The 21,204-nt window shown below is 39.1% G+C and overlaps 3 protein-coding genes across 6 annotated transcripts; 1 reads left to right on the plus strand and 2 right to left on the minus strand.

The window, feature by feature from the left end:
* The first annotated feature begins 3,509 nt into the window (after positions 1–3,509).
* On the plus strand, positions 3,510–5,632 carry LOC105050503 (large ribosomal subunit protein eL31). The gene is made up of 2 exons (XM_010930552.4): positions 3,510–3,686; positions 5,128–5,632. The coding sequence occupies exons 1-2, from the start codon at positions 3,601–3,603 to the stop codon at positions 5,405–5,407; spliced, it is 366 nt and encodes a 121-aa protein (XP_010928854.1). The 5' UTR covers positions 3,510–3,600; the 3' UTR covers positions 5,408–5,632.
* A 1,520-nt stretch (positions 5,633–7,152) lies between these two features.
* LOC105050501 (putative pentatricopeptide repeat-containing protein At3g13770, mitochondrial) lies at positions 7,153–11,734 on the minus strand. Its single transcript, XM_010930551.4, has 2 exons — positions 10,660–11,734; positions 7,153–9,601 (listed from the first exon to the last, which is right to left on the minus strand). Exons 1-2 carry the CDS (start codon positions 11,120–11,122, stop codon positions 8,166–8,168), a joined length of 1,899 nt encoding a protein of 632 aa, XP_010928853.2. The 5' UTR covers positions 11,123–11,734; the 3' UTR covers positions 7,153–8,165.
* A 479-nt stretch (positions 11,735–12,213) lies between these two features.
* On the minus strand, positions 12,214–20,376 carry LOC105050500 (transcription factor bHLH48). 4 transcript variants are annotated; one of them, XR_003801644.2, is made up of 8 exons: positions 19,430–20,376; positions 19,190–19,336; positions 19,023–19,088; positions 17,071–17,139; positions 16,729–16,803; positions 15,912–16,155; positions 13,403–13,556; positions 12,214–12,725 (listed from the first exon to the last, which is right to left on the minus strand). XR_003801644.2 is itself a non-coding variant. In XM_010930550.4 (7 exons), exons 1-7 carry the CDS (start codon positions 19,991–19,993, stop codon positions 13,519–13,521), a joined length of 1,203 nt encoding a protein of 400 aa, XP_010928852.1. In that variant the 5' UTR covers positions 19,994–20,376; the 3' UTR covers positions 13,326–13,518. The 4 variants fall into 4 exon arrangements, 3 of the variants coding, with proteins under 3 accessions (XP_010928852.1, XP_019707650.1, XP_073098562.1); XM_010930550.4 differs by lacking the exon at positions 12,214–12,725 and having other exon boundaries at positions 13,326–13,556; XM_073242461.1 differs by lacking the exons at positions 12,214–12,725; positions 13,403–13,556 and adding an exon at positions 13,581–15,742.
* Between the last annotated feature and the right edge of the window lie 828 nt (positions 20,377–21,204).

Consider the following 21,204-nt stretch of genomic DNA (forward strand, 5'->3'; position numbering starts at 1 on the left):
CTTGCTACTCATTCATGTCTTTTAAAGATATTACTTCAAATGCCAGCGAAAAGGAATATTCTTATTTAATTGATATATACAATGAGATCTATGTATTTATTATTGTTATGCTAATCATATTTATCTATTATGATAATAATATTTAAAATTTATGTAGTTACATATGGTTTCAGATGCTATTCGTTTACTTACTGGGGTTGGAGATATTGAAGATAAAATGAAGGATGGAAAATCAAAAAAGAAAATAGAACTTGAGGTTGAAGGCTTGGGGTAATTGTTTCAAAATAAAAATTTGTTATCTATCTAAAAATATATATTTTGAATTATGAATGAGTATCACTTCCAAACAAAAAAATTAAGGTGAAATGGTGCCTGTAAGATAAATTAGCTGTGGATGCTGCTTCTTTTCTTAAAAAAAATTCCAACGATCCTATTGCTATAACTTCATTAATGAAAATGATTATTATAAAAAAAATAAATTAATAAAAAAATAGCATGTCTCGAACATAATTTTATTTTTAGAAGAATGTATTACCTATATTTATTGCAGATGAAAATACATATTACACCAAAAGCATGAGTTGATATAAAAGATTTGAACACACCAGGCTTAGATGACTTGCCCTTTTAACTACAATCAATTCCATTTTTTCATCATTTATTTTTTCTTCATTTTTTTTCTTATATGAGTTTAATTTTATTATTTGTTATTAATTTTCTCATCTTTAATTGTATTGCTTTAGTGCTTCTCCTTATTCTTCCTCGGTATAATATTATTTTTTTATGCTTATATATTTATAATTTCTACATGCTTATCTATTTAATTATCATATTATTATTAATTTTTATATTCAGTTATTTTATTTTTTACCACAAGATTGTGTTGAGTACAAACAGTCTCATAGTTTTGATAATGATTTCGAAAATGAAAATAGTCTTGATAAGATTTGATAGTGCTTACTTTATTGAATTAGAAATAAAATTAATTTATTATCGTTATGTCTGACATCTTTACTATATACGATGAGATGATTAATTAGTATGTAAAATTCTAAAATTATTTCAGATCTTTTTTTCTGAACATGATAAAAATGAGTAGTGTGATCTCTCTTAAGGAATTTACTCCTATCAAGAGGCTCGAAGATGAAATATTTAATGAAGATTTGACTGCTGAATTATCTTCTAATTGCATCAAACAGAAAAAAATTCATTAAGCAAGAAAAGGATTGAGGTGCAACATGAAGGATTTTGTTATTAGAGTGTCTTTTTTTTCAAAAAAAAATATAAAATGATGATATTTTCTGTTGAAGGAACCTGCCTTCTTTTATTTTTATTTTTTTCAGATGATTGCTTAATTACTTACTTTTTTGCAGTGATGTTCATTGGATCTTTTATTTTTGCTTTACAATAGCTATCTGGCATAAACACTATTTTCTTTCCTCATTAGATCTTTTCTTTTTGCTTAGTTACTCATTGAGAATTAAATGGTAGATACAGAACCTAAAAATATCTATTTATCTTTGTATTGGAGACTTAAAATAATAAAAAATACTTTTCGAAATATAGGAACATATTGGAATTTTCTAAGTTGGATACTTTGATCTTCTTTTTTCATTCTTTAATTTTTTTTTATATGAGTTTAATTTTATTATTTATTATTAATTTTTTCATCTTTAACTATATTTTATTTTTATTTTATCTAATTTAATAAATATATTATTTTTTTTGGTGCATCACATGGATGCAGGACTAGTATCGGAATAAAAAACGAGAGAAGGCAACCGGCGGTTGCTGTGAAAGCCGATTGCCATTCACATGAATTGATGAATATGTAAATGATACAAATCGATTTATCAACCAGTAAATAATCTTTCATACATAAATTGTTTTACCATAGAAAATGCTCAGCAGTATGGAGAACAATATCTATGGCCGCTAAATTCATTAAAGATGAATTCATTTGGATGATAGGATTTGAAGAACAAATAGATGCATTTAGCCCACCTTGGTTATCTTCTGGTCCGGTAAACTCCTTGCCTATCGCTATAAATATGGATGCATATGCTGAGGGACGCAAATTGGTGTATGTGATTACAGAACAAAGAACCTGGGATGTTCAGAAGTTATTCTCATTTTTTTCCAGCTGATATGGTGTCTGCTATTGTCAAGATACCTCTACTTAAACTGCAAAGATCGCCATGTCGTGGCAAGAACAAGAACAGTAAGGTAAACTTCAAAGAAGCTCATAATATTATTACGAATGGATCAATGAGCCACCCAAATTGCGGATTTTCTTGCATTCGGAAGCTCCCAGCTCCTCCTAGTTTGAAATATTTGTGGTGGAGGGTGAAATGGAAAAGAATTCCATTCGATTCGATTTTCCTTAGTTATCGAATGCTTCTGCATGATCAGATGACCTGTGATGTGTGCAATGATCAAGTAGAAGATGTGGAGCATATAATTTTTTTCCTGTCACTTTGCACGCAGGCCGTGGAGTTGTATGAGCTCTCGGCTATCCCTCAATCTTCCTATGGATTCGATTGATGTGCTTCTGCCATCAAGATCAAGTAGAGGTAGTGACATTAAAGTTGTGATGCTTTATATAGGGTGGCTACAATTGGGGTCAACAGGAATAGAGAGGATTTTAAGGAAAGCTTCTAAAGGAGAGGATCTGTGTGCTAAAGCCAGGTTAGCTAGCGGATTCCTTTTTTTTTTTTTTCAAAGAAAAAAAAAAGCTAGCAAATTTTTTTCGAGACCAGAAAAGTGACTTTATCGATGCAACAACAAGGTCTTGGAATAGCTTGGTCCTTCTTCTATGTTTTTCATGGAAAAAAAAGAAAGAAGCTAGAAGTGTACTATGATTATAGGTTCTTTCAGCAACTAAATTTTTCATCCAATTTTTTTGAATTATCATTTTTTTTTTCTTTCCTACCACAGCAACAAGCGTCTATTTGAAATATATAATTTTTAGTTGGATCAAATTCATGATCGATTAATCATGTGCCTTACTTTCTTTTTCATTTTATTCATCTATGTGCATCCTCTTTCGTGACTGAATTAATCCATCCGTCACCTCTCCCTTTAATACGGTGCAAAAAAAAAAATTTAAAGAGAAAAAAATAGAAGAAAAAATAAAAAAAATATTAATTTTTTTAATAAAAAATTAAATTTTTATGCATGATTATCAATAATATCAAGATTATTTGATAATAAAATATAATTTGGAGGATTATCTTGAAAAATTTGAGGGATGAGATCACTGTATAAATATTATCTAAAATGAACTCTAACGGTGCAAAGACAGCGTTAAATTCGCTCTAAGAGTCGAATACTTTTATCCACGCGTCAACTCTGGGCGGCACTACCGCGTATGGATCTGTGTACGACCTGTCAATTGCGGCTTTCTGTTTGGGTAAAACAGAAAATGATCCGCCAATTCAATTGGGTTACATATTTCGTATTTTAAGATTAAGGATGGGTGTTCGTGAAAATTTGATCCTTTTTACATCTATTCTTCGGTGGGCCGCCCTAGGGTTCGACGTTTCGCCGCGAGAAGGGAATTAGGGTCTTGGGGGGAGAGGGAGAGAGAGGGCGGCGACGATGGTGGAGAAGGCAAGCAAAGGGCGGAAGGAGGAGGTGGTGACGAGGGAGTACACCATCAATCTCCACAGACGCCTCCATGGATGGTACTTTACTACTTTTCGTCCAGTTTTCCTCCCCTTTTGGTGCCAATTGTTATTGTCCTTTTGTTTAGTTCTCTGATCGCCAAATCCAAACCGGTCTCCTTTGGCGTTACATTTATCTCTGACTTAGATTCTTCCATAGTCTCTGGCTTTTTTATGATCTGTCCTTTATAAGTATCGATCAAATATTCGAATCTATGACATCCACATAGAAATTTGTTGAATTCCGTCTCTTTCAACTAAAATTAGGATTGATTTTAGTCCATTATAATACGAGGATAACAATAACTGTTTCTGTTGTCCTTATAATGGGTATTATAGAGTGAATACTCGATGTGAAATTTTGCTTTTTGAAGTGTTTTGGTTGGAATCAGAGATAGGCGATTTCCGGTGGCTTCTCTGGTTCAAGTCCAGTGATACGATAATTTAAGTTTCCAAGCTTGTTGTATTGATAAATTAGACTTTGAATTTTGGCCTTTTTTGCTACTTTATAGTATCATTGAGTAGTCTTCTTAGTGCACAGTCTCATCTTTTATTGCACTGTTTTGAGGTGATACATTTAGTTGGATTGCAAATTGGTTATCTATTATTATTTGATTTTAAAAAATGAAGGTGCGCTTAGCATTGATCAAAAACTCGGTGATTGTGACAAAGAACTGGTTATTTGCAACCATTCTATAGAGATGTGGAAAAGGGAATGGGGTGCATTTCCCATTTTGGCAGCAGCACATAACTAAGATGAGAGGTGTAGAAACATTGGCTTATCTTTCAATTCATCTTTCATATAGGCTTTTAAAATTCACATTTTATGTTTCAGCTAGCCTTTTCCGTGCAGCGAAATGATATTTTCCTCCTCCTGACAAGAGCTTTTTGAATATTATGCAAATTCCATGGTGATTTCCATCATGAAGGTGGCTTTGCGTTTTATTCTTCTTTTTAGCATAAGAGGAGAATTTTTTACAAATTTAATTTGTGCCAAATTTTGGATGCAAAAGCCCCCTGATGAGAAGTCAGTCAGTCAGTCAGTATTTGGGGTAAAGCTTGTATCCAGTGGATAAGGAGATTTCTTATGTTCACCACGGTGCCATTTTTTTATGTGTTGATCTGAACAAGATACTCTCTCTCTCTCTGTGTGCAATTGATCGTGTTGATTTGCATATGCTTGAGACTCCGCGACATGCTTTCATGAGCTTAATTTTTCCTCCAAATTGATATGCATTCTCAGACGTTTTATGTGAGGTGGCATATCCTAAATGAATACAAAAATCTGATCCAATGATATAAACATTATGATCCCCTTCGTTCTTTCTCTTATCGGATATGTCCGGTGGGAAAACTTTGCAGACCTGGATGTTTTTTTGTGATAAATTGATGGGACACCTTTGCATCATTTCTTTAAACCTTGCTGTATGCTGATTTCTCAGTTATTATTATTTCTGAGCAGCACTTTCAAGAAGATGGCCCCTAAAGCTATCAAGGAGATTAGGAAGTTTGCACACAAGGCAATGGGTACAACAGATGTGAGGGTGGATGTGAAGCTTAACAAGCACATCTGGAGCAGGGGGATTCGAAGCGTGCCGAGACGTGTGCGTGTGAGAATTGCTCGCAAAAGGAATGAAGAGGAGGATGCTAAAGAAGAGCTCTACTCACTGGTAACTGTTGCAGAGGTTCCTGCAGAGGGGATCAAGGGAGTGGGAACCAAGGTCATAGAGGAAGCAGACTAGACTGTTTTCTTTTGTTACTTTGAGGCCATGGTGGTGAGGAGACATTAGTTTAAGGTTTTGTGGGGAACTTTGCTTGCAGTTCAGATATTTTGAATCTTCTAACCCTTTTTTGTCATATGTGCTCAGTATTATGTCTTGTTATGCTATATTTTGAAGTTTAGAACCATGATATGTTCTTAATATTTTCTTGTATCTGTCAATGATTCAGTAGAACTTGAACATCGACTTGTGGAGTCTAGTTACCATCTGCAGTCTTAATTATTTGGAAGCATGGTTAACTGGTTAGTTTAACCATAGAAATAGCACAAAGGATATGTTAAAAGTTTGCTTTTAATTCAGACAATTCCGAATTCCTCTGTGGCTCATTCAAATCTAAACCAACATGACTAAATAACAATAGAAACAACACAAAAAGCACAAGATAAATAAAGACACTAGCAAACACTCAAGATTCTTGAAACCAGAAAATTTAAAAAATTCCTTTTTAAAAAAAAAAAAAAAAAAAGTTGACATCATAACGAACTCTTTCAAATCCAAACAGATCAAAAGGATCAATGGAAAGGGTACCAAAAACACGACAAGACTCGAGAACCATGAGAGAAAATAGTAAAAAAAATAGTTATAACCTAAGAATTCGATATCAGCTGGAAGCCCTTTAAATCTGAACCATTGTCTGAGCTAAAGAACAGAAGAAAGAGCACGAAAAGTGAAAAACAAAAAGAGGAGCAAAAAGACAAATCTTGACAGAATGAACCGAGGATAACATCAAAAACATGAGAAGCAAAGAAAACAAGCAAAGATTCAAAAATGTTGAAAAACAGGCAAAAATGATCAGCTCAAATCAAAGATTTTGACATCCTCAGCAAATGATTTAAAGAACAATAGAAACAGCACCCAAAAACGATAGAAACTAAGAAACAGCACCCAAAACATGAGAAACGAAGAAAGCAAGCAAACAATAAAAAATCCTTATTAATTGAAATCGAAAGAATTCCTCTTTCAACTCCGAAAGAAACGCTTCTCCGAAGAGAGCAGTTTCTGAGATAGACTAACAGAAGATTTGCAGCAGGCTGGGCTTAATGACTCAGCACCAACAACATGAAGGCCCACAGATTGGCCCATTCCCATCCCTTACGATCCATTTCATTAAAGCTCTTACCCCAATAAATATGTATATTTGCATATTTATTGTTTATTATTTATTATTTATGTGATGATATATGAGCTTTCGCTTTACTGGTTGTATGCTTCTCTCGTTCCTCTTCCTTCAAAGGAGTACCCGAACCAAGAGGAGCGTATACACAAGGACAACAAGTTACCGTAGATTTCGAAGCCACCAATAGAGGTGAAGTTGCAAAAATTGCATCAGAGCATTTGCAATCCTTGCTTGGATTTGAGGATAATAACAAAATATATATTATCCATCTAATGTGGTGAATTTCCACTTTGCATGCAAGCTTGTAACTTTTGAAAGCTCTCAGGGCAGCATATCTTCCATTTTGCATGCTAATTATACGTTGTTTGTTACCTGACGCTACAATTTTCTAAAGAATATTATGGGTTGTTTGAATTCCAAGTCAGTCTCCTTATACCAGAAACTGTGTTAGGAGGCCAGTAGACTAACTGATTGCATAAGCTTTCGAATTCCTTCTTACCTATATGAGATAATACACGGATATGAGATCAAGACATCCCAAACAGCCCCTAAAAATTAAAGAATATATTTATAATAACATTTAAAACCGTTGATGAAATCTTTTTCTTATATTGTTAATAATAAGAGACTTACTTGTTCTGATGGATGACTGAAATTTGGGGGAGAAACTGAGCCCACTAGCATCAACATTATAGAATAGAACAGATGAGGATTTGAAACTTCATGCTTGCACTTGTATTGATGGTCTAGCAACATTTGCAATTATCCTCATGGTTAATGGCGTTTCGGCTGATTGGTTTCCGCATGGATGGCTACTATGATCACAAGGTCGAAACTGAAAAAACAAACTTCTCTTTCTAATGCCTTCATCACATAGGCCTGTCTCAAAAATCTGCCAATTCTGACTTCTAAATCACCACTGGGCTTGAAACACCACCAGACAAGATTTTCCTCGTCATATAGTTGTATTCTCTGCACCATGTATTATAAATTTTCAAAGCATTTGACGATCCACGCGTTGGAATTGCTAGTTGATCTTAAGATTGACACCTTTCCACTTCCTTATTTTCTCTCTTTAATGCATGTGTATCTACAACTCATGAATGAAACAATCACTTCTTTTTCTTTTTCATCCTTCCAAAAAGCAAATGTCGGACTCTTAAAAGGTGATTCTAAATAGACTCCTCAGCAACCAAACACATTGCAGTGCCCACTACTCTGAATATTCCATACTGATATCAATCCCATCTTCTCCTAAAGTTCTGCATTGACTCCATCACTCCTGCTCGCCTATAGATTGCTTCCAACCATAATGAGATAGAATTTCCAGTCATTCGATTTCTCTCCTGCAAGAATTCCATTTCTTCCATCTTTACACATAAGCAGCACCTCGTTGGTACTCTCTATGGACCCAAAATTCTAAATTGCAGCTATTCAAGAATCAGCAGGTGAGATATAAGTTATGCTAATTTAAGTGCTAACATGCACTATGTGTTGTAGCATTCACCGGTCCACTGGGTAGGGGATGGCAGAGCTGCATGAGACTTCACCATTCGCCAGTAATCCCCACAAAAGCATACCCCTCCTACGATCAGATGGAAGTCACCAGTAATCCCTACAAGAGCAAACCCCTCCTACAATCAAATGGAAGCGGTTGCTATCCCTCAGAGATAAATCTCTTCCATATACCTTTGACACAAACTTGGCAAAATTATGGCAATCAACACAAATACGAAGATTCTTTGTAACCCGAATCATCCCACTTCTAGAAGTGCCCATAAGTCCAAATGTTATTGCCAATTTCTCGCTGTGCCCAAGAAGCATACGCTCCTTCTGCTCATCATCGACATCATGCAATACACAGCTCAGATCAGGAACATAACCAGCCTCTTTGATCTTCACACATAGCTCCTTAAGCTTAGCATCTATTGCTTCCTTCTGAGGATGGGAACGATCACTAGAATGAAATGTATGGATAATTCTATCAAGATTGAGCCAACTCCTTCCTGGCTCTTTCATCACTGTCTTCTCCTTCATCGACTCTCTCACCCTGACCACATCTTCCCACCTTCCAGCTGCAGCATATATATTAGAGAGAATCACATAGTTTCCAGCATTTTCTGGCTCAATCTCAAGAAGCCTCTGAGCAACAAATTCTCCAACCGAAGCATTAGCATGAACTCTACAAGCCCCTAGTAACGAACCCCACATAGCTGCTGTTGGCTCAAATGGCATATCTTTAATGAAGTCAAGCACCTTTTCTATTCTTCCAGCGCGTCCAAGAAGGTCAACAACACACCCATAATGTCCAAGTTCCGGCTTCAGGCCTTGCTCATTAAGCATATAATCAAAGACATCTAAACCCTCGTCAACCAATCCACCATGGCTACAGCCAGACAAAACAGCCATAAAAGTGACACCATCGGGTTTCAGTTCTTCACGCATGGACTTAAAAAGTTGAAGAACCTGTCTCCCTAAACCATGCTTCCCTAATCCCACAAGCATTGCATTCCAGCTGATCACAGTCCTCTCAGGCATGCTGTCAAAGACTCTTCTTGCATATATCAGGCACCCACATTTGGAATACATATTGATCAGAGAATTCTGTAGAACCACATAAAATGGTAGTTCACGTCGGATTGTCAGACTATGCACCTGCCTGCCATAATCAAGAGCAGAAAGCCCAGACAATGCAGTGAGAAGACTAGCAAAGGTAATATAGTTGCATTCCATTCCCTCTTCATACAGCTTTCTAAATAGTTCCAAGGCTTCCTCATCAAGGCCCAACTGGGCATATCCAGAAATAATTGCAGTACAAGTAACAACATCCCTTTCAGGTAACATGTCAAAAACTGTTCGAGCTTCATGGATTTTATCGGCCTTCGCATACATGTCAAGAAGGGAACTTCCAACAAATATATGAGATTCAAAGTTTGTTTTCACTACAAGGGAGTGCACTTGCCTGCCATGCTTAAACCCATGAGGACCAGAACAAGAAGTAAGCACAGTAGCCAAAGTGAATTCATTTGGCAGGAGACCTGTCAAGTTATTCCAGATGGTTAATTTTGAAAATAGAACCACATGAACTATTCTGATTATCGCAAATGGACATGCATCACGAATGAGTGATTCAATGAACGAGAATATTGTACAAAGAAAGTCGTGACTTCAAGAAACATTTTGGGTTTATGCACCACTGCTCTGCAGCAGAGTAATGCTACAAAGCTAACATGAAGTTGATTGGAATTACAAGAGAATGAAACAAAAGAACTAGAATTTTTGCTTTCATATTACACGGCCATGCATGTGGCCAAAAAGACTCATTACTTTTATTTTTGCGGTCGGGGGGGGGGGGGGGCCGAGGGGATATTTGAACATCCGGAATGCAATTCAACATTGTCTGTTCTCATATAATACCTACAAACCTAGATTGTTTTCCCATGTAAACAGAAATCCAGGGACATAATCATTTAGTTTCATAACAAAACTGAGATAATGCATGAAACTCTCCCACAGCAATACCATGAAGTCACCTATCTAGTAGGCAAGCAATGCAGATATTACATTGAAGAACCCATAACAAGGGAAAAAATGTGCAAAGCATCCATTTTCAACACCTGCTCATCTATATAGCCTGCAGCATATGTGTAATTATATTCTTACATGTATGTGTCATTTGGATTGAACAATTTCAGGTTCTCATTCCAATCCTTTTCCACATTTCATGGTGTCCAATTTAAGTGCATGGTTTTGATCATAATTTGTTCCAAATTACTCGATGAACTTGTTAGCTCGTTATGTCATACTGCTACAGTAAAAAAAAGGGTTTTGGCTGGGTATAGAAGACATCCGTGCTGAGTCTGCTACATCCCGTCCTTCATTGAATCCTATGGATCCTAAAGCTGAAGCAGCTAATCAGGTGGGCACATTTGAATCGATCATGACACAAAACAATGGACTTCCGATAAGATGGATTCTCACAGGGCATCTTTCAAAGTCTTTGTTCACTCCAGGAATAAGTCTCAAATGCAAACATTAAGGAAAAAACAATTTTGTATCAAAAACGTGCATGAAATTGCATAACAATATACGATACCAGTTTGCAACATCCGAATAAATAGCTCCAAAGCCTCAGCGTGGCACCCTCTCTGAGAATAACCAGAAATCATGGCAGTCCACGATACTATATTCCTCTCAGGCATTCCATCGAGTACATTGCGAGCATCCTCCAACGAGTCGCACTTCGCGTACAAGATCATAAGCCTCGTGCCGAGATAGACGGGAGGAAGGTAGCGGCTCTTGATCATGTGGACGTGGACCCTCTGGCCTTCTCTGAGGGCCCTCTGGTTCAGACATTCCGTGATGAGAGAATCGTAGCAGCTAAATTTTACTTCGGTTCCTAAAACGGCCATTTCAAACAGGGCCTCCTTCAATCGACCGTTGAGGCATAGGGATTTCAAATTAGAATCTGCCGGGTGTTGGGGCTTAGTTTGGCGGGCGAGAGAGGAGAGACCGTTGGCTTTGGAACAGAGAGAGCGGAGAGATCGCCTTACGAGCATTCGTAGCCTTTGGGCAGCGCAGAAGGATATATATATATATATATATATATATATATATATATATATATATATATGGATGGTTGGATGGATGGATGGTTGGCTGTGGGATTTGTTACTGCACTTCTTAAATCATAGGTTCATATATGGTGGAAAGCCCAGGTACGCGGAACAAGTACCATATTTTACGAATTTAGCAACATTCACATGTCTCAAGACATCAATTGCCACGCCCAACCAATAAGCACGTCAAGTGGCTGGCAATCATGACCAAATTAGAAACTGCATCACAATCGGAACACTTTTCTTTCTAGATGCATCATTTTGGCGTGAACACTTAACAAATACTAGGAGATTGTTTTTCACTTGTTTTCGAACTCTTGAGGATGCTCAACCGACCCTACCTCTTGTAAGATGTCCTGAAGCCTATACCTCCTCTGTACCTTCAACAAATTGTTCTGTTGGAATGCTGTTCTGGTCCTCCTCTTTTTTTTTTACATGGAATGAATATTCTGCATGGGCTCTGGTGGATTTTAATGACAAGACGAGGCTAGTTGCTGGAATCCTTGGTCATGCCATGCTTCGACGAGTCGGTTGGTAGAGCCCTTGGGATGGAGAAACCTTCTTGGTTATGAGTGGAAAGGCTACTGAGTATCTCATAGATAGTTTATTTCCTTAGTTCCTCTCAACCATTAGTTCTGAAAATTTATTTTTCTACCTTCTTACTTTAAGATTTAGTTTAATCTTTCTTTAGCAATTTAGATTATAGTGTAGCGAGTTTAGTCCTATATTGGATAGCTCTGAACTCCAGCCACCAAGGTGCTCATGGCACTGCTTTGTCCCAATAATACCCTGGTAGCTGTGGCAGCCGCACCTGATGGTGTCTCCTGCAAAACCAAAGTTCAGCCGCCAATCTTCGAAAGCAAGTACTTGATCATCAATCATATACCATCATCCGTCATCCCTGTCGGGAGTATATCCTGCTCAATATTTTACCACAAGCTCAAGGTCTTAGAAAAAATTAATGGTTAGAACTATACCATATGTACAAAATTAATACTGGAACTTCTCATTCAAAATTTTCAATCAAGTTTGAATATAACGGTGCGACTTTTCCCAACAATAGATGATGTGATGATTTTTTATTGGATCATCCAAGATATATACAGTAGAATAGTTTTAACCAGTAATTTCTCTCTCTTTGGACATCTCCAAGAGCTAGAACTCATGTTCCAATTTCTACTTAACCTGAGCTCCCTTGTAAATAATGCCGATCAAGAACAGTAACCCAAAAACTCTGACAAGACATTACTTCCACAATTCCACATGCTCAAAGACGATGGCCTTGGCAAAGCAAGAGGGTGGGCTACCCCACACCATCAGGGTCCACCCCTCACTGTATCTGGCCGAGGCCGTAAACCAGCACCACCCACGCCCATCTCGGTTGACCACCAGTGGAAACAGTGGTGACCCTTGACCTCGCACTCCAAGCTTGCTACCAGCCGCTTGATCGTTAGTTTTGCCTTCTCCACCACACAAACGCATTCACTTGCTCACTCAATCCAATTGCACTCCTATCTTATTCTGACAAATTACTGGTATACAACTGGTGAGACAATAAATAGTTAAATAACTATTACCGACACAGATTGTCGAGGATAAACTGAAACTACCAGACATAAAGCTATCTGAAGAGATCGTTCTCAGAAAAATTTCTCTTCTTCTTGATAACCAATGTTTATTGAAAAAAATAACCCCAAAATTTTAGGACCAGAAGCAATCGACAGTGTCTATTAAATAAGTCTTTTCGGTTTGAATTAGATTAAAAACACATAATATATTTATATTTTCTCCATCTTCGAATAAAATATTTTCTACGATAGCACCATGAACAACGTAATAACTAATAATAGTATGATATCATCTCAGATGCCATAGTTTATATGAATTTATGAAGAACAAAAGTATATATATGATCCGCATTTTCTAAACCACTGGAAATTTAGAATCAGCAACTCATGATGCTGGTTTCCTGATCTAGACCATCCAGTAATTACTTTATTCTATTATATCTTTATGGCGAAAGCGCACTTCTTCTGTTGAAGATCATGACGCTTTGTTTTGTGTTCTTTTGAGAGTCAGAATTGTGTTTAAATTGCAGCCTTGTGGGTGCATGTGTATCTGCTGTTCATTTGAGACATAAAAATAAGACTAACAAGGATATAATATAGTAAAATTAGAGTTTTATCATATTGTGCAATTAATGAGCAAAGAGCTGGTAACTGAAGAATGTGGAGGTAGCTCCCTTGTCTTCAACTCTACTCAACCTAACAGTAGTATCTTCGCTATGTACATCAGATGAGCATACTGGTAACATGGCGGCAACCACCACCACGACTTCAGAGTTCCGTCTTTAACTGGTTGGAGTGCAGCAATACTGCTCCAGAAACAACAGAAACAGAAGATGAAACAAGTCAGCCAAGCATTTCAGTGTTTATATCCCAAATTGGACCAATTGTGCAGTGCAACGGCTGAACATATATATAAATTAGAAGAAATTGTATGCTTATAAATATCTCTGCACAAATTTCTTTATATGGTATGAAGTGCAAGCATGCATATTCAGATATTGAAACTTGTAGAGACACTCCCAAATATAAGCATCATTAGATAATTTTTATGACAGCATGGTAACAGGACATGAGGTAATAATCAGATTGAGATAACCAGTCTCATAACATCACTGGTTACATGGTTAAAGACACCTTAAGGGATATAACCAATGTCAGCAAGCAAGCTACCAAGTCTTCTTCCTATTTCATTACATAGCCGACTCTATATTAAAAGGTCAGACAGGTGTAATATCTGGCATGGGACCACAGATAATTGATAAATTGGGCGAAGATGACCCCAGTACTCAGGCAAACAGCCACCAGTGATAATTAGCTAGAGGCATCATGCAGCCAAACTTACCGCAGCAGGATTTCTGAATTCTGGTCCCCTGTATAGTTTGGGTCCACACTACGTTTTATGAATCCATGCATTACTCTGGGTGGTCCATCTCATCGCAGAAACACTTGATAAGTATTGAAGTTAATATGTACCATGGGGCAACAAAGACTTGAACCCCTACTCAGAAATCATTGTTATGGCCGTAGAGATCTGGACCACCTCTGCTGTATCTAAAGCCATGCATCAAGCTCGGGGATTGTATATTTGAGTCATATTAGAGGAGTTTTGTTTTTTCTGGTTATTGAGTGAAAAACCGAGTCTTAGCTGGGTAACCTAAAAGGCTATTTTGCTTGGCAAGTATTCTGCTGAATAGCATTTTTCTTGGCAGCTTTCGATGTGAAAACAGTGGTACAGAAATTTTGGACGGAACAGAGAAAAGAAAAAAAAAGCCTTATAAATATTCTTTTAAGTGGCTATCTACTACAACAGTCATCTTAATTCCTAAGTTTGTCTCCTTCACTTGAGCTGAAGGTACTTCCATCACCCATCATACTTATTTTTAGGTTTACATATTACGCATGTGGTAGGTGCCTTTCTAGTTCAGGACCGACTATTTTTGCAACATGAAGGGATCAAATTCAGTTTGGCAAGGTGAAGTGAAAAAAGAATCTAACATGAGAAGAGAGCATGTGTTTGTAGGTTGCTAAGCTTCTCTCTCCTACAAGGTTGTTATTGGCCACTAAAGCGATGGATGAGAGGAACTAGAGAAGCATTGTTGAGTGAAGACGTTCAATTGAGATGTTATCTGATAATATTAGACGTGAATCTGCTACAGGATTCAGAAATTATCAACCACCCATGGACCGTCTCAAACATGTATTGGAAACCACTTCCTAACTTCTCTAACGCTCAACAGCAAGCCTAAAAATATACTAGAGGGTCTGGAGAAGCTAAAGTTCTCAACGGCCTTAGGTGCTTAGAAGGGGCTGAAGAAGCTCAACACAGACATAAGCTCAGCAAAATCAAGGTAACATTCAAGCTCAACTTTCATGGTGTATCAAGTGAAAGCAACTGGGGCTTTAAGTGGTCCAAAGAGCTGGCCCAGGACCGGCAGTAATGTGAATTAGATAGTTAGATTCCAACAGTGTAAACAGACTCGTATGTGAGCTGGTTTGCACCAACCTCAGTGTTAGAACAGCTGGCCCTGAGTTAAGCAATGTATAAGTGCAGCATCCAATCAGATAGTGAGAGTTGATCCACACAAGCAAAGTGCATGGCACTAGAAACAGTTGATTGAGGACTTATTTTGCAATAAGAGCTTGGAACATGAAAATAACACCTCAAGGGGCAAAGAAAATGGAGTTATACTCGGCAACAAAAGACAGTTGTACAAGAGATGGCGGGGAAGGACCACTCGGAGGAGATTTGAAGCGGGGTGGGAGCTTTGAAGGGCAAGTAAATGCGACAGCCTCACTGTTCCAACCAATCATTAATAGCTTCGGGCCCGACAGGGAAAGGAAAGGCCAACCTATCGGGACCGGTGCACTGAGGATTCGTAAGCCAGCGGATCTCCAGTTGCCCAAATCCTGTTCCTTCTGAATAATTTCTATAGAGTTCCCGGTTTTACGTACCACTTCCCCGTTTCTACTCTATTCAAGACTCGAAAAAGTCCTTGCCAAGAAAAGAAAATTAAAAATGTCATTAAATGACTTTCTGCTTTCTTAATACTCGGTAGTCCACTTTAATGGATGTTGGACTAGAACAATATAGCATAATTAAGAAAGTCGAGCCGATCTAATTACTTCTTTTTAAGTGGGGGAAGAATGATGATAAGGCCTACCGGAACTGGCGGGGTCGTAGCCGAAAAGCGAGGTTCCCGGATTGGGGTTGATGAAGAGGTGCGACGCATCCTCCCTTTCCCACACCGACGGCGTCTGATGCGGGTGCACCAAATCGAGATGCCAGATCTGCTGCTGTTGCTGCTGCTGCTGTCGTCGACCCCCGTTTACCACCGCCGCATCCATCCACGCCGACTGCTCCATCCCAACCCCGCCCCGTCCGTTGCCCACCATGCCCCGTCCACACTGTGTCCCAACAACCAAAACACCTGATGTAATTTTTTTTCTTTGTGGGAAAAAAAAAAATGAAAAGAAAGCAAACTCCCGTGGATTCCAATGGGAAACGAATTTGGAATAGCAATATCCGCCAGGATAACGGAAAAAACTACGGGATAACAGGGGAAAGTTGCGTGAAAGCGGCTATCGGATACATTATTTTTACGTACGCTAGCTGTTCGGGTTTCGGATTTCATGAACCGATTCCTTAAATGGCAAGACACTACGGACCTAGTTGCCTAAAACGTTCTGCTGGAGCGAGTTGTTATTTAGTAGCGAAATGGCGGAGCTGTCCGCGGAAAGGGAAGAAGGAGATTCGATCCGATCCGGCAAGTGACAGCGGCGCCCATCGGCATTCCTAATTAAATGGAATTAAAGGTGCCCCGCGAAGTACCCTACCATTATTGGTACTGTAGTAATTGTTGTTGTTTGCCAGAACTGGTGAATGATGATGTTTATTTATTTTAAGATTGCGGCTTGAGTTTCAGAGAAAGAGAAGCCTAAAGGGATTGGGCGCAGAGACAACGTCGATCGAGGCGTTACCTCCGCCGATAAGAAGTTGTCGAGGCCGCTAAAGTCGATCCTGGGGTTCACCGCTGCAAGCCTCATCGACAACAACTGAAATCCAAAAGAGAGAGAGACAGTTATTAATAATAAATTAATAATACAATAAATGATTCATTATTTAACAAAACAAAAGATAAAGAAAAAAAAAACAAGAAAGGACGACAAAAATTAATAACTGCGCGAATTCCCCATGCAATTAGGGGCTTTTTGGTAAATTCAATGAAGCTCGGAGCGGGTGGCCTTTTTGATAAATTCGTTGTGGTGATAATTTGGAAGGCAGAGATGTTGGGGGTGGTGGTGTGGCCGTAAATAACGTACCTCGACCTGCCGTTGGAGGGACTGTACATGGTTGATGATTTCATCCAGCACTAGTGCCGTACCCGATATCTGCATCATAAATTGGAAAGGCGATCATCACTTTCTCTATGATCTCATGGCAGATCAAATTCAAATAACTTTCACATAACTACAAAGCGTAATTTGCTTAAGAAAAGAAAGACGAAACTAAGAGTCCATTATTAGATGCACGCAATCTTGCAAAGCTCAACAACCCGCGCTCAATCTGGACCGATGTTAAATTAAAAATGAGCTTGACCACAGCTCAAGTAAATTCGAACCTAGCACAAGCTGTTAATGAAATTAAACTATTATTATTTAATAAACAACCACAAAATCACGAATTAACTTACAAGCAATGACTAATAAAATATGAAAAGTATCTATTTAATTAAACGTCAGGCAAGTTCTACCAAAAAATCAGATAATTCGACAAGCCTCTAGCACCGCTTATTGATGATTTCATTTCATGCTCGCAGCACAAGTTCAACTTGTTCCTTATCAGGTTTACCACATTGGGAGCGCGACACCCCATAACTAATAACAGAAGTGTCGGTACCATCGCCCAAAAGCATCTCAGAGAAGAAGGTTGACTTGATATACAAAATTTATAAATTCATTTTTATAATGATTGGCAGCGAGAAGCTGTATCTGTCACCTGCGTCGACAAAAGGGCAAATTTTTCTTGACAGCCCAGAAACAAGCTCCCAAATAACACTATCGTCTTTGCTTGCTTTTGATTTCCAGCTGATTCCAATCGAAGACCCGACACCATAGCTTGCGATCCAAGCCAACCGTTCGTTCGGTAGGCCAAACGGCATGCACCACTCACGTGGCTTCATTTGATCCCGACCGTCCAACCACCGACCGCACAAATGAGCCAGAATCCACAACAAATATATGAAAAGCTTGAAAGCATAGCTAAGCTAATCCATCCTGATCCTCCAACCAGAACATCTTCCAAGATAGACGACTGGGATCATCTAATTATTAAAAAAGATAAAACGAAATTTGAAAGAAGTCCTAAAGTTCATGTATAAGAAATAATTTTTACCACACCACCCTTTTCATGACCGACCAAATCATATCTTTTTAGATACCTTTAGAACTGGTTCTTTGGAGGGTATAAAACCTACGATCTATCTTTTTTTGAATAAATATTATTCAGATAATACTTAGATGGTAAAATAATTTATCCATTTTTTAATGTATTAAAGAGTAGCTCTGAAACAAATTATCATATTCTTTTGCATTATGATTTTTGAATAAATTACTAAAATCTATCCATCTTTCTCATAATACTCTTTATACTTCAAGACCCAATTCACATATTTATTATTTACTATTTTTTAACTTTTTTTTTAGAAGTACTATATTTTTATAATTGAAATCTAATTTTCTCATACTAAACTAAGCCTTTGACCTATATAAAATTGGAGGATCAGACAAGACAAGTACATAACAAAACAGTCAAAAAATACATTTAATTAAACATGAACAAGAGGGGGAAAAAAAACAAAACTAGCAAAATGTGAGATTAGATTTTATTAGTGTATCAACATGAAGAAGAGCATTTTAGGAGTAGAAAATAGGATCACTTTACCAAGTTGATGAAAAACTAACTTACCTATCTTACAAGTGGGTAAGTATTTCTGTTCATTTCATACATAAATGTTGCTCGGAAAAAAATTAACCTAGCAACATCATGAGAACATGAGCAGGTTGGTTAAGAAAAATATTGATGATATTTTGTCTTCAAAAAACTTTAACAAAAAGGAACTTTAAGCAATACGAAATGATTTACAATTACACTTCCATCTTTTCATAATCTACTTCTACGGCGCTGTACCTATGCCTGTCCGTAATTTTTAAGACGAAGGTTATCTGATAACGGGAGTATTTATATCAAACACAGAGGAAAGAGAGAAACTAACCTTGCTGCAGCCGGGGACCAGTTCTTGGAGGAGCTTCATCCGTGCATTTATCTTTTCCCTTCGCGCCTGAAAAAGATAATTTAATTAAAAATTAGTACTTTATTTTAAAATAATTACGGGGAGATAGTTTAATTAACTAAGGAATATCCGCTAATTAAGGGGATTACTCTCTCCGCGAGGCTGTGACTATCCGTAGCTTGACCTCGACGAGCTCGGACGTGCACGTAGGGAAGCTTATCACCGCCGGTACTCTCCTCCGCGACCTTCGCGCTCCCTTCCTCCGCTGCCCTGCTCTTCTTCGCGGGCCCTTTTACCTGAGAAATTCCAGAAATGAAAATATTGCGCCCGTCTCCTCAGCTCAAAACCCCAATTACCAGAAACGGAAATCCTAATAAGCGCTTCGTTACCTTGTTGCCCCTCTCCGCCTCTTTCCTCTTCGCCGGCCGCTGCTGCCGCTCAACGGGGATTGGGCAGATCGGCTGGCATTCGGTGTCCGGGGGCTCGGCCTTGGGCTTCGTGGAGTGGTCGCCGGAGTGGGACGGGACGGAGGCCACATCCGGCGACTCCTCGGCGGCGGCGAAGATGGAGAACCTTGCTGCCCGCTCCACGAGGGCGGCGTTGGAGGGGAAGGTCGGGGAGCAACCGGATGGAAGGGTCAGGGCTTTGGGATCCCTTAGCCCGAATCGCCACATGTCGCCACCGCCGGAGGAGGCGGCGGCGGCGGCGGCGGCGGCGGGCGAGTCTCCTGACTCCGAGTCGTGCAGGAGCTCCACGGCCTGGTTGGCCGGGAGGCCGAGAAGGGCCGTGAAGGAGCTGCCGCCGCCAGCCGGCGAGGGCTCGAGGCTGGGGTGCACCGTGTTTTCCCTCATCAAGCTCTGGATCTCCTCCTCGAACCGAAGGGATTCCGCGATTTCCGGCGTGTAGGTGCCGGAATTCCCAGATCCGTCGCCGGAGCTTCGCGTCGGCTCCATGGATCGCCTCGAGACCAAGCAGATTCCCCCCAAATCGAGCGTCAATTCCCCCAAATTCCCCAAAAACTCAAAATTCCAGCGACTCACGGACCTTATTTCCTCGGAATCAGGAGATGAAACACCAGAACAGCTGCTGGGAGCGATCCAAACCCTAGCGACAGAGGAGTAGGCCGAGAAAACCAAAGTTCGCTCTGGAGAAAACCCGTCTCTGGGATGGGGAAACCGCCCTCGCAAGCAAACGTGGTATTCCCAGCGGAGGAAATGTCCGCTAAGTGGAGCTACAGAGCACTATATAAAGAAGGAAGCTCTTCGTCTGTCCCACTGCGCCTCTCCCTTTTTCTCACTGCGGTTTTACTACCGGAAAGAGCCGCTCCCGAAAGCAACCTCTGAGAGCCGTATAAAAAGGTTGGAACAAGAGGGATCAGAAATAGAGACGGGGAATATGGTGTCACCACCGGTGAGGATAAGAACGAGTTTTGCCTTTTGGAAACGGCAGTCGATAAATTTATGAATTACGCCCATTCATCCGATTATATTACAGCTAACGGAGCGCATCCAACAGCCCCGCCCTTAGGAAGACACCATGAGATGTGGACCCGTGCCTCCACCTCTGGGACGTCGCCACCGTAAGCGAGCCATAGAAAAGAAATGTTTTTCTCCCCGTGGGATGGGGTGAGAAAGGGATTGAAGGCCATATTTATTTATCCATAAAAAAGAAAACTGTTGATTAGTACCGTAAATCAGATACGTAACTTCCAGACCATCCATCGTCTAACAAATGGCTACTTTCACGTGCTCGTACGGGAACCAATATTGCACTGTAGCATTTCCCTCCTCCACTAAGAACTGCGCTTTTCTAAACAAGAGATGCGCAAGTGCAACTCTTACCATTTATAGAAGTATATGGTTTCTAAGTTATAAAAATGGAAATCCTTCTTCATTGCAGGGAAGAAATGCATGTCTTAAACAACCAACGAACATTTCACGTGTAGATATAAATTTCTTGATTGCAACTAGTATTCTATAATGGATGGAACCCCACGAAACCAAATTTACAGCCTTCAACATAATGTACTAATGATTCTATCCCCTTTCTGGCTTTATCAAAAATATTTTCTACATTTATTCCATCAAAAATACTCCTTTAAGCTAAAAGTGGTTGATCTCGCTCAAAAAACATTCTTTTATTATCATGTTGCCAAATAAAAGGC

This window comes from Elaeis guineensis, chromosome 8 (assembly GCF_000442705.2).
Source record: "Elaeis guineensis isolate ETL-2024a chromosome 8, EG11, whole genome shotgun sequence".
Classification (NCBI taxonomy): Eukaryota; Viridiplantae; Streptophyta; class Magnoliopsida; order Arecales; family Arecaceae; genus Elaeis; species Elaeis guineensis.

What these genes read in the sequence shown, in the direction of transcription:
- LOC105050503 (XM_010930552.4), top strand. Translation starts at nt 3,601, where the DNA reads ATGGTGGAGAAGGCAAGCAAAGGGCGGAAGGAGGAGGTGGTGACGAGG. An exon ending in CACAGACGCCTCCATGGATG is followed by an intron (nt 3,687 to 5,127) that starts GTACTTTACTAC and finishes ATTTCTGAGCAG; the next exon opens with CACTTTCAAGAAGATGGCCC.
- LOC105050501 (XM_010930551.4), bottom strand. Translation starts at nt 11,122, where the DNA reads ATGCTCGTAAGGCGATCTCTCCGCTCTCTCTGTTCCAAAGCCAACGGT. An exon ending in TATTCGGATGTTGCAAACTG is followed by an intron (nt 9,602 to 10,659) that starts GTATCGTATATT and finishes ATAACTTGACAG; the next exon opens with GTCTCCTGCCAAATGAATTC.
- LOC105050500 (XM_073242461.1), bottom strand. Translation starts at nt 19,993, where the DNA reads ATGGAGCCGACGCGAAGCTCCGGCGACGGATCTGGGAATTCCGGCACC. An exon ending in CCCTCCAACGGCAGGTCGAG is followed by an intron (nt 16,804 to 17,070) that starts GTACGTTATTTA and finishes TTTGGATTTCAG; the next exon opens with TTGTTGTCGATGAGGCTTGC. An exon ending in ACAACTTCTTATCGGCGGAG is followed by an intron (nt 16,156 to 16,728) that starts GTAACGCCTCGA and finishes GTTGGGACACAG; the next exon opens with TGTGGACGGGGCATGGTGGG.